The 13343-nt window shown below is 42.6% G+C and overlaps 1 protein-coding gene across 1 annotated transcript in view; it reads right to left on the reverse strand.

Moving 5' to 3' along the window:
• Window positions 1-1518: 1518 nt before the first annotated feature.
• The window catches only part of LOC126418668 (alpha-tocopherol transfer protein-like), a 126141-nt gene continuing 114316 nt past the window's right edge, over window positions 1519-13343 (reverse strand). Inside the window, exons 4-7 of the mRNA XM_050085552.1 lie at window positions 10648-10900; window positions 3401-3511; window positions 3201-3306; window positions 1519-3121 (exon numbers count right to left, since the gene is read on the reverse strand). Of these exons, the coding sequence (XP_049941509.1) occupies window positions 2970-3121; window positions 3201-3306; window positions 3401-3511; window positions 10648-10900 (622 nt within the window). The 3' untranslated portion in view covers window positions 1519-2969. The remainder of the gene's footprint in view (window positions 3122-3200; window positions 3307-3400; window positions 3512-10647; window positions 10901-13343) is intronic.

A 13343-nucleotide genomic window follows, 5' to 3' on the forward strand; every position in this document is an offset into this window, starting at 1 on the left:
ACAACCGGGTGAGCCGACGACGCTGGGGGACTGCAGCCCGTTCCGCCCGTCCACCGCGGACGAGCCACCAGGAGGAGCAGGGAAGAAGACGGGGTCGGATAGAGTACACTCCGCACTACGAGAACGCCTCTCGTGCCGACAGCGCAGGGACTCCAACCCGGAGCCTCTTACGCGCAGCGGCCTGCTGTCCACCACCGAACCTATACCTTCATGCTTCCGCAAGACCAGAAGCAGAGGGGTAACGACTGTCTGAATATTTTTGTAACTGAAACTGAAATCGTCTTATGTATGCTACGTTCAATAAACATCTTAACTGCAACAATTACGTACATTTATCACAGTGATAGGAAACAGTAAGATGTAGTAGAAAACAGTAACACAGTAGACAACAATGGCTACATCACACAGTACTGTCAGCTAGGAAAAGCCGTCTGCGACGAGAAATACAGAAGCGCCAACTGAAGCTTTTCGGCCTCTATGGACTTGTACCAATGCAGGTCTAAGGAGCCGATAGGCCACCTAGCAGGTAACGCGCTGTAGATAAATTTTATGGGAAGACAATAGTCACGCCCCAAATTCCCTAAGCTCTATCGGGATTAAAATCTTATGGAAAAAGGGATCATTTAATTTTATATATAAAATTAAATTGGGCAGGTGCCAGTAGGAGTTGCGCACTGAGTGTTCTGCACAAACTTAATTGTCTATTCATATAGTTAATCCATCCTGGGAATCGACATCCTCAACGTCTTTTCCCTGATATCGATATCGATACTGGCAAGAATTCCAAGACTGTATCAGAATCCTTACAGTAGTTCCTCAGACTAACTCCGACATACAAGAGAAGCATTTTTTTATATGATAGTATTACAGTTTAACAAGTTTCAGATTTTTTACTTTACATGTACTGTGAAATCTTGCTTCTTGCTTCATCATCCTAGGTGGACGGGAAGTACCTTATAGATTTTGATGATTGAGTTTTCGAGTGTCAAAATATGTTTTGAGTGCATTGACTTAGAAGCCTACAATTTTTACATCGCCAAGGTACCAGGACCTTAGCCTGTGACATAAATTTGAGCGTGATACGCCCAACTATTCCAAAGAAAAAGCGTCTTAATAGACGGACAAACAGAGAGACGGGAAAAATGACAAAACATATTTTTTAGTGTTATGTGATTACAAATTAACATTTTTCGTATTTTTTCCTTCACTTGTATTGTGAAACCTCGCTTTTTGCTAAATTTCATGGTTCCCGATCGACGGGAAGCATCCTATAGGTTTTGATGAGTGAGTTTTCGAGTATTAAAATATGTGACGTGTATGGCCGCATCTTTTGACTGGAATGACTTAGAAGCTTAAAATTTTTACACGTCCAAGGGACCATTGACCTTAACATGTGACATAAATTTCAAATTTTACGTCCACCCATTCCTGAGAAATGTGGTTTTCCACAGTCGGTCAGCCAGGGAGGCAGACATACAGACAAACAGACAGGACAGATACACAAACGGACCTATCCTATAAGGGTTCCGTTTATATGGATTGAGTGATGGAACTCAAAAAATGTTCAAATATGTGTGAATGCCTAAGGAACCAAACTGCTGAGGTCATCGGTCCCTAGATTTACACACTACTTAAACTAACTTAACGCTAAGGACAACACTCACACCCATGCCCGAGGGAGGACTCGAACCGATGGCGGGAGGGGCCGCACGATTAGTGACATGGCACCTCTAACCGCGCGGCCACTCCGCACTGCGATGGAACTCCATAAACGTACAGTATTGCCTGTGTCGTAAGGGCAACTACACAAATGAAATTACTAATACTAAAATAAATTTATTGGTATAATTATCAACATTAACAACGGCAACCGCACATGACCGACACTAATGGTCATTTAAAGTAAAAAGTCTTACGTTCCACAGATTTTGTGTAGAAATCAAAACAAGAATACGTTTACACTACATGAATTACCTATAGAAGAGATGATATTGATTTTTCACATCAAAATGATTTACAACTGAAGACAATGGCTTATTAACTACATATTTTTCCGACTTTACAACGGAGTAAAAAATCTTACGTTCCACAAATTTTGTATAGAAATCAAGACAAGAATACGTTTACACTACATGAATTACCTATAGAAGAGATGATATTGATTTTTCACATCAAAATGATTTACAACTGAAGACAATGACTTATTAACTTCATATTTTTTTGCCTTTGCAACGGGTAGCCATAGAGTTTTAATTATCACTTCGAAAAAATAAAGTTGTGTAATTAAGTTTTTGTTTGCATGAGTATATTTCGCGGTCCCGTTACACGTTGAAATCACTGCGCCACAACATTGCAGCTCCCCCTAAAACGGTGCTGCCTATTGTTAGTGTGGAGCATCGTGTGGAAAACGTTGCAGGTGAACCAGCCTGTCCAGTCTTTAGTCGTCTGGATTGGTCTGACACGGTGTACACCATTCTCGCTGCCGCCGAAAATGATTTACCGCACGACAATCCACTCCACGAATGAACTGTGCCATTTTGCTCTGGTCCTCCTAGCTGCATGCTGCGGTACTATGGAGTGGAATGTCTACCAAGACTGCAGACATGTCACTGCAAACGAACAATTCGATAACTTTATTTTTTTGATGTGATTATTAAAACTTTATGGTATCTATCCCGTGTATAAAGACACAAAACATCCCTGGCAGGAAACTTGTCAGGTAAGTCGTAAGCCTTTGTTGTTGGCATAAAGGAAGAGGAAGATAACAGGACTCAATGCAACATTATCACTGACCAGTTTCACCCTGGCAGAGTCGTTCCGCAACGACTCTCGGAGCTGAGGCGACTTAAGGATGTTGCATTTGTTACAACTGCCTCAGAATAATGCTTACGGAAATAAATGAAACATAAAACTGTCAACATTCGTAGCACACAGTTTTCAGTCATCAGTTGAACACGTGGCACTGATATTCAGTCGATGTCGAGCTTCTTGAAGCTTCCTTCCACACCAAACAGTTCTCCAGCGCTTACTGACTTGCCCGCTCGCTTAGACTCGTCAGATTTCCATGACTCAGTTTCTATGTACCAGTCGCGGTTAGCCTCGACCTTAGCTTTCAGCACGTCTGTAAAAAGAAAGCACACTTTCACCGTAAACGCACTCACTGAGACTGCGTCAACTCCATACAGCGTTCTGATACTCACCTGACAGTTCTGCCATGGTCGCCTCTTCTCCTCCGAAATCTTTGGGTAGAATACTTCTCGGTATTCGCGAGTACAGAGGTTCCAGGTCAGTAGAGTAAAAGTACATCTGAAACCAAGAAGTATTACTTTCTCAGCAAAGAAAAATAAACCATCGTACATTATTGTTAGGAATATGCAGGTAGTTATTTTTCTGATCTTACGTGGTCCATTAGCTCTTTCTTCATTAAAGGCTTCACGACGCCCATAACTTTGTCTGCCACGGCACTCATATTGATCGTGTTGACGCTCTTCATTCTAATCCGGAGACCTTCCTAAAATTCAAAATGAATACACTTAATACTTTTATATTTTCGATCTACAGCAGGCCGCAACATCTTCCAGAATATATAAAGTGTAACGAGTATAAGTGCAGTATAAGTGAACAAATCAATGAGGATTTGCAGAAAGTAAATGCGTGGTGTAATAACTGGCAGTTATCTCTCAATATTAGTAAGTGTAACCTACAGGGTATAACAAGGCGAAAATCCCCATTAATGTATGAGTACAAAATAAAGTATCAGTCTTTGGAAGTGGTAACATCAGTCAAGTATCTGGGTGTGACTATTCGAAATGATCTCAAATGGAATGATCAGATTACACAAGTACCGGGTAAGGCGAACTCTAGATTGCGGTTTATTGGTAGAATCCTGAAGCGATGCAGCCCTTCAACAAAGGAAATAGCTTACAATACGTTAGTTCGTCCAGTCTTAGAGTATTTTTCGTCTGTATGGGGCCCTTACCAGTTCGCTCTGATTCAAGAGATTGAGAAGGTCCAAAGAAGAGCGGCAAGATTCGTGACTGGTACATTTAGCCATCACGAGAGCGCTACAAATCTCATAGAAAGTTTGAAGTGGGACACACTTGCAGATAGACGACGCGCTAAACAGAAGGGGCTGCTCACTAAATTCCGAAAGCCAGTCTTCACCGAGGATGTAGAGCATATATTATTACCAGCAACTTTCAAATCGCGTAATGATCATCATTCAAAGATAAGGGAAATAAGAGCTAGTACTGAGGCGTTCAGTCAGTCATTTTTCCCTCGCGCGATCCGCACGTGGAACAAGGAGGGGGGGGGGGATATGACTTTGGCGCGAATTGTGCCCTCCGCCACACACCGCTTGGTGGCTAGCGGAGTATATATGTAGATGTAGATATTTTGTCTTTTCTCTGCATCGAACAGTCTTCCTACAAACACACCACAAACTTTATGACCTGATGTTTTCCGCACGGTCGCAACTGTACCACTAGGTGGACTACACCTGTTAGTATAAGTTAACCATTTTGCATCCACATGTCCGTACTTCAACACCCGACCTGCTGCCCCAGGGAAAACACTCGTAAACTTTAATGGCTTGCTCTTGCCACAAGTGCTTATAGGAACTCAAAAAAATGGTTCAAATGGCTCTGAGCACTATGGGACTTAACATCTATGGTCATCAGTCCCCTAGAACTTAGAACTACTTAAACCTAACTAACCTAAGGACAGCACACAACACCCAGCCATCACGAGGCAGAGAAAATCCCTAACCCCACCGGGAATCGAACCCGGGAACCCGGGCGTGGGAAGCGAGAACGCTACCGCACGACCACGAGATGCGGGCGATAGGAACTCATCAATCTAAAAATATACTATTCCTCACAGCTGAAATTATTAGCTAGCAAATGAAGTAAATACTGACGTAATGTTGATCAATACACCGCCATCAGTCAGCAACAGCAATATCTGCACTTATACCTGTTACGTTATAACTACATTAAACAGTTTTGCAGCAGACTAAATATATTTCAGAAATTTTCATTTAAGAGAAAAATTACATTATTGCATGGCCTTCCCTGATGTATCTGAACACCGAATTTATTTCCACGAATTAGTCAATTTACTATGGTAGCAGCGCCATATTTAGAACCCTAGGTTGAGTCTATGGAGAAGGGCTCTACCATGAAAAGTTTAAGTGTCAAAAACAGCATTTTGGAGAAATTTGTGAATTACAAGCCTATAACACAGATTTTAAGGTTTATTATTTAATTGTAAAAAATTTTATTATACAAGTTATGATTTGAGGAACTGATGAAATAAAAGATTAAAGAAATTTTCTTTGACACTTCCCTTTTTAAATTCTTCTTTCTTATTACGGGTTTAGATTGTACTTTTTGGCGGTCCATAGCAGTACAGGGTTTCGACGTGAAACCTTCCTGATTTTCAAATGGAAATTTAAAAAAGCTACGAGACATACATAATTGCGGTTTGCGGCGTCATGTAAAGCAAAACAAAAAGTTTTGTGTATGGCCTTTTTTCCTGAACGATTCCTCGCCTTTTTTTCAGGTGATAAATAATAACCAGAAAATACTACGTCTCAAAAGAGAGCCCATTGCTGTTCAAAGAAATTTCCGACGTGAGCCACCGGGCATTAAGACGATTATGGCTTGGCGTGACAAGTTTCTAGCCACTGTGATCGTAAGAAGAGGGTCAGATTCTCACAGAAAGCGCGTATCTGATGAAATGGTAGAGCAGATGAGAAAGACCTTCCAAAGGAGGCCATCCAAATCGGTTCGCTGAGCACCTCGCTCAAGAATCATGAGTTGCTGTATGTACGGCTTCGCTTGCACGCTTATAAAGTTCAAATTGTTCAAGCATTGAAGCGAAACGACTTGTAGCTTTGCCACGAATTTGCTATCGAACCGTTGGACCTAATCCTGCAAAATCAAAACTATCTAGGAAATGTCGTTTTCTCTGACGAAGCTATCTTTCAGAAATGTGGTTAAGTTAACCGACACAGCATTGGCATCTGGGATTCAGAAAATACACACGGTTTTCGGGAGCATTTCAGATACGGCGAAAAGGTAAATGATATTGTGCGCTGTTGAAAGACAGTAAAGTTGGATCAGTTTTCTTCAACGAACGAACTGTAACACGAACCGTTTATCTGGACATGCCTGAGGAATTTGCTGTCTCTGAGCTTCTTCGCCTTCTGCCAAACGCGATCTTCAATCAGGATGGTGCACCACCACACTAGAGTTTACATGCTCGTCACTTCAGGACGGAACATTTTCACGGTGATGGGTAGAAGGAGGACCAACTAAGCGGCCACCGAGATCCGCGGGCGTAATCTCTACAGATTTCTTCCTGTCGAGTCACGTGAAAGGCATTGCATGTACCTCGCCGATAGGGAACTTGGCGATCCCAGCAGAAAATTTGTGGATAAAATGTGGACATGTGTGACCTGCGCTTTCTTCTGACTACTGAACCGAAGTTTTTGTTCGAGTGTTCTACGACAGATTATAGTTAACAGAAGCGTTAACTCAGCACCAAATTCGAAATAGAATCTGATAGGGATTCCATCGGGCCCTGGGGCTTTAGTCAGTTTTAACGACTTCAGCTGTTTCTCAGCGCCACTGACACTAACATCTATTTCACTCATGTTTTCAGTGATACGAGCATTTAGTAGGAGTAATACTCCTGGGTTTTCCTTTGTGCAGAAACATTTTAAAACACCGTTAAGGTTTTGATTTGCTACCCTTAGTTTCAGTTCCAGCCTCATTCATGAGTGATTGGACGTCTATATTGATGCCACAAACAGCCTTTACATATGACTAGGATTCATTTGGGTTTCGTGGAAGATCGTTTGACAATATGATGCTAAGGTAGTCACTGAAGGCTTCACGCGTTGCTCCCTTGACTGCAAACGCGTTTTATTCAGCATCTCTCTATGGTCCTGGGACGCGGTTCTAGAATGATAGGGCATCAGCCCATTTTCTCCGCAATGTCGAAGAACATCTCACACTGACATTTAATGAGCAATGGATTGATTGGAGAGGTCAACTACTTCGGTCAGGTCGTTTCCCAGATCTTAATCCCTCGAATCTTTTGGTTGTGGGCACACCTGAAATTCTCGCAGTAATCTCTGTTTCTTTAGAAGTTTGTTTACAGTAATTGTATACCATGGAGAATATCTCCCATTGTGAATTGTCTTACTGGGTACATATCTATCCAGTGCATGGTCAACTATTCTTTTAAACTTGCGCCTTAATTCTCTACCTGCTCCTATCCTGGGCTAAAAGTTTCAAGTTCCTTATTAAGGTATGACACCATTGTTTCTCTGTCTAGTTTGCTGAACATATAAGTCTTTCTGCTTGTTTTAGTTGCACATGCTGTTTTGACATTCATAGTTGCATTCCAAAAACTCCTGGGATGTGGTTCTAGAATAATAGAGCATCAACCCATTTTCTCCGCAATGTCAGACAACATCTCACACTGACATTTAATGGGCAATGGATTGATTGGAGAAGTCAAGTACTTCGGTCAGGTCGTTTCCAGATCTGAATCCTTCGAATCTTTTGGTTGTGGGCACACCTGAAATTCTCGGTGTATGCAAGCCCCATTGATAATGTAGAAACACTACAGGAACGCGTCATCAAAGACGCAGGGCATCTGTGAACAATCCGGAGTTTTTAAGAGATATCGCCGGCCGGAGTCTCCGAGCGGTTCTAGGCACTACAGTCTGGAACTGCGCGACAGCTACAGTCTCAGGTTCGAATCCAGCCTCGGGCATGGATATGTGTGATGTCCTTAGGTTAGTTAGGTTTAGGTAGTTCTAAGTTCTAGGGGACTGATGACCTCAGAAGTTAAGTCCCATAGTGCTCAGAGCCATTTGAACCATTTTTAAGACATATCGATCAAAAGAACGCCTCACTGTGAATGGACTCCACACCGAACATCATCTTTAGCGATGGCTCAAGTGCAGGTCGTAAGTATGCAGATTACATTAGACGCCTCGCTGTTTCACAGTAACGGAGTAACGCTTTCTCATTCGTTCATTCATTTGTTTACTGCATTCTGTAGGTCATTCGTCATAGCAAAGAGCCTGCAGCAGAAGAGATATGTTTCACAACAGCGAATATGAACAAGCGACCATAGCTCTTGAGGTACCCATTTTAGAGCCCATGTTTCCTGGATTTTTTCTTGTTTTGGACCATACTGCCACCTATTAAAATATGGAGAACTTTTTTTAAAGCCTTCTATTAAGCAACCTAGTGTATGTGTCGATGGTCAGTTTTCAGAAGAAATATCGATTGTGAATGGAGTTCGCCATGGTTGCACTGTCTCTCCATTACCGTACAGCATCTATCCTGAAAAAATTTTCCGCGATGCTCTTGATGGAAGTATGAAGGAGTGATGGTTAATGGAACTATCATCAATAATATTAGATATGCTGATGACACTGTCTTAATTGTAACCTGAGAATCCGCAAGAACTACTAAGCACTGTTACTGAAAAAGAGTTACGTTTGAACGTCAAGAAGACAAAATACGCATAGATATCTGTGAGCAGAAACCGGGATGAAATTCAGGGCATTTTTACACTCTGTAATAATAATACGAATATTTTTGGTGTCCAAGCAAAGAAAACTGGGAGTGCTCTCACGAAATTCGCTGCATAGTTGAACAAGCCAGTAGTTCTTTCCAAAAAACGTAGGAAGTTCTGACTAGCCGTGAACTAAGTACTACACTTCACACTCGACTACTTCGATGCTACGCGTTCACCATCCTACTCTATGGAGTTGAGTAATGGACAATTACTGCAGTATTAGGTAAGCAACTGGAGGCATCTGAAATTTGGACGTATCCAAGGATATTAAGGATACCATGGATAGATGAAGTTTCAAATGCAGCGGTACCGCGGCGTATCAATTAAGAGTTAGAAATTATCGATACTGTCAAGGTAAGAAAATATAAATATTGTGACCATATAATGCGCAACAACAGATACAACTTGTTGCAGCTAATACTTAAAGGAAAGATTGATAGCAGACGTGGCCCAGGGCAAAGAGGGTTATCCTGGCGAAAGAGCTGAGGAAAGTGCTTTGGATGGAGCACACAGTCGCTGTTCATAAGAGCCATAGGCAAACAACAGATCTTGCTACTAATTGCCAGATTGTTTGGAGGACGAGGCACTTGAGGAGGAGAAGAAGGAGGAAGAGGAGGAGACTGTCTTATTCAGAAAATGTAGACAACTGAGGAGCCTAGTAACCTGATGGCCAAGTCCATTTTTTTCGACTTTCTGATATCGATGTTGTTTGCATTATTTTCTGTGGTGAATCAGATGGTAGCTTCCATTAGCACCGTAAAACGGACGAAAATGGTTTAAAAAGCCGTTGATAAGTGCGTCTTTGCTTCAAAAATGCCAAGTCCAAGCAGATGTTGTTTCAGAAGAAGTGACCAACTCCATCAGTAGCCAATCACAACACAAGACTCTGTACGTGGTACCCATCTTCCTCTGTGGATCCCACAAATGTTGAAGATGTAGAAACGTTGGTAGGAAAACATTTCGGTGAAAACTAACGTGAAACAGAGTGACTGCAGTGGTATCGCAACATCACAAAAATAAGCTTCTGGTGTGAAGGAAGAGGAAGAGCCGGCCGTTGTGGCCGAGAGGTTCTAGGCGCTACAGTCTGGAATCGCGCAACCGCTACGGTCGCAGGTTCGATTCCTGCCTCGGGCATGGATGTGCGTGATGTCCTTAGGTTAGTTAGGTTTAAGTATTACTAAGTTCTAGGGGACTGATGACCTCAGCAGTTAAGTCCCATAGTGCTCAGAGCCATTTTTGAAGAGAAAGAACATTGCGAATGTAAGAATACGGGAGAAGATAAGAATTTAGTGGTGAGTTCATCTGGTTGGTTTTTTACTGTTTCTTTGTAAATGTTTGAAACATGTTAAGTATTTATCTTTTTTATTCAATAACAATCAGTCCTAAAATTGATGTTAATTGCACATTCTTTTGTTTTAGATGCTTCAGCTAATAAAAGTTTCAGTTTTATCGTTCAGTTTTTAGCTATTTTTAATATAGTGGGAACTAATCTAAGAAGCATGTGGATACACTTTGATTTAGTTTCAAAAGCTGACAAATCAAGTAATTGGTATCAAAGCCGTCCAGGTTCTGCTTTTACCCATTAATATGGCAGAACTATTATTTTTGCCATGTTTTCGTTAGCGAAAGTCATTTGTTTGATATAAAAGAGAGCAGAAAAAAAATTTCAAAAGGGAAAAAATGGTTCAAATGGCTCTAAGCACTATGGGACTGAACATTTGAGGTCATCAGTCCCCTAGACTTAGAACTACTTAAACCTAACTAACCTAAGGACATCACACACATCCATGGCCGAGGCAGAATTCGAACCTGCGACCGTAGCAGCAGCGCGGTTCCGGACTGAAGCGCCTATAACCGCTCAGCAACAGCGGACGGTTCAAAAGGGAAAAAGAAATCAAAACTGGACTTGGTTGTGTTAGATATTTGGCTCCTCAATCATCGCAGACTTATTCAGGAAAATTATTTCTTACATTAATTTGCGAAGCGGCGGTTAATACTAGAATTCTATGGTGCTGGGCCTGCTGCGACAGCCTGTGTGCCCACCTGCACGTAGACCATGTACTTGCGCAGCACGGTGAAGTTGCACCTGGCCAGGTGTCCCATGGCGAGGCCAGCGGTGTCGTATATGAAGTGATAGCCGGGAACCGTGCCGTCCTCCCGCAGGCTCGCGTCCATCGCCAAGAGGAATACCTTGGTGGCGTCGGCGTGGTTGAACTTCTGCGGGTCGGTGTCCGCCAGCTTGACCACTATCACCTTGTTGCCTTCGGGGTCCCTCTTCGGGAGAGAGGCAATATGTCTGTGCAAATAAGTCCTCTGTTACTCAGGGCTTAAAACTTTTCTACGCCAACATAATCACATCAAATAGCAAGACAGAGAAGACAACAGATTTTACTTATTAATAGAAAACAATAGGAAAAACTCCATTCAGTTTTTCCAAAATATCTGGGGAAACAGTCCACTACAATATGCAATTACACCGCTTTACAAAAAAAATTGAAGCACCAAGAACACAAAACTATAGGCCTATATCTCTGACATCGTTCTGTTGTAGAACTTTAGAACATGTCTTTTGCTCGTATATCATGTCATTTCTGGAAACCCATAATCTACTCTGTAGGAATCAACATGGATTCCGGAAACAGCGATCGTGTGAGACCCAACTCGCTTTATTTGTTCATGAGACCTAGAAAATATTAGATACAGGCTCCAAGGTAGATGGCATTTTCCTTGACTTCCGGAAGGCGTTCGATACAGTTCCGCACTGTCGCCTTTTAAACAAAGTAAGAGCCTACGGAATATCAGACTAGCTGTGTGGTTGGATTGAAGAGTTTTTAGCAAACAGAACACAGCATGTTGTTCTCAATGGAGAGACGTCTACAGACGTTAAAGTAACCTCCGGCGTGCCACAGGGAAGTGTTATGGGACCATTGCTTTTCACAATATATATAAATGAACTAGTAGATAGTGTCGGAAGTTCCATGCGGCTTTTCGCGGATGATGCTGTAGTATACAGAGAAGTTGCAGCATTATAAAATAGCAGTGAAATGCAGGAAAATCTGCAGCGGATAGGCACTTGGTGCAGATAGCGGAACAAACACTGTAAAATATCTGGGAGTATGCGTACGGAACGATTTGAAGTGGAATGATCATATAAAATTAATTGTTGGTAAGGCGGGTGCCAGGTTGAGATTCATTGGGAAAGTCCTTAGAAAATGTAGTCCATCAACAAAGGAGGTGGCTTACAAAACACTCGTTCGACCTGTACTTGAGTATTGCTCATCAGTGTGGGATCCGTGCCAGGTCGGGTTGACTAAGGAGATAGAGAAGATACAAAGAAGAGCAGCGCGTTTCGTCACAGGATTATTTGATAAGCGTGATAGCATTACGGAGATGTTTAGCAAACTCAAGTGGCAGACTCTGCAAGAGAGGCGCTCTGTAACTTGTGTCCAGTTTCGAGAGGGTGCGTTTCTGGATGAGGTATCGAATATATTGCTTCCCCTTACTTATACCTCCCGAGGAGATCACGAGTGTAAAATTAGAGAGATTCGAGCGCGCACGGAGGCTTTCCAGCAGTCGTTCTTCCCGCGAACCAAGCGCGACTGGGACAGGAAAGGGAGGTAATGACAGTGGCACGTGAAGTGCCCTCCGCCACACACCGTTGGGCGGCTTGCGGAATATAAATGTAGATGTAGATGTAGAACACATGGCTGGATGTCAGTGTATCTTCGTACACATGCACATGATTAGAGTTGCAATCCTCTGTGACACGTAGAACGGCCACAAGCGTCGACTAGCATTGTTACCAGACCTGGGAGGGAATATAGTGGGTATGAATATTGTTAGATGTTGACTGGTCACTGAAGGAAACGGAGATGTCACATACTCGTTTGAGACAATGTTATCAGCACTTAAAATAATTTAAAAGGAGGATCGTTGTGGGTCTCCATTTGACAGCTGTTCGAATCGTTGCAACATCGACCTTTGTATGGCAGTCGGGTGTAACGGCAGCCCGATGATGGGCTGCATGGGAGCGTGAGGGCAGGCTTAATCGTCGTCAAGGTTCCAGTTGAGCACGTCTGACTACCACAGGTAGTATCGTAGTATCGCCCACCAAGCGTATCGTAACCGCTTCGTATCTGCGCCTGCTACCCTAGAGCAAGCAATGGACTCCCTCCAACATACTATGCATCTTACATCATTGTTTGCAGACTATCAACAGCCGGACTAGGTTTAAAATTGTTGACATTTTCTAAAAAATATCGAGAATCCAATATATCGATTGTTTGAAAATCTTTCGTTAACAGCCATCGATATATCGGAAAGAGAACCGATTTATCGATATATGTAAGGAAGAAATGTCGGCGTACCGGCCTGTAAATATATCGGCTGCACACTGTAAATATACTGCCGGTTTCAGAGTTGTATATTTAACTATTGACATATTGCGCCCCCATGTGTTACGTCTCATGCGACAAAATCGTGATGCCATTTTTCCGCAGGACAATGCACGTCCACACATGGCACATGTCTCTCGGCCAACGAGATCCCCTGTTCTGTCCCCACTGGAACAAGTGTAGGACCACCTCGGATGTCAACTCTGTATCTGAATACTGATTCAGGATACCAAAGACAAGTTACAACATTGGTGGGCCAGCTTGCCTCAGGAGATGCTACAACGGCTTTAAGATACATTTCCAACCGAATCAGTGCTTACATCCACGAAATAGGGGGTGCAACGT

The sequence above is a fragment of the Schistocerca serialis genome, chromosome 9 (assembly GCF_023864345.2).
Source record: "Schistocerca serialis cubense isolate TAMUIC-IGC-003099 chromosome 9, iqSchSeri2.2, whole genome shotgun sequence".
In the NCBI taxonomy this organism is placed as follows: Eukaryota; Metazoa; Arthropoda; class Insecta; order Orthoptera; family Acrididae; genus Schistocerca; species Schistocerca serialis.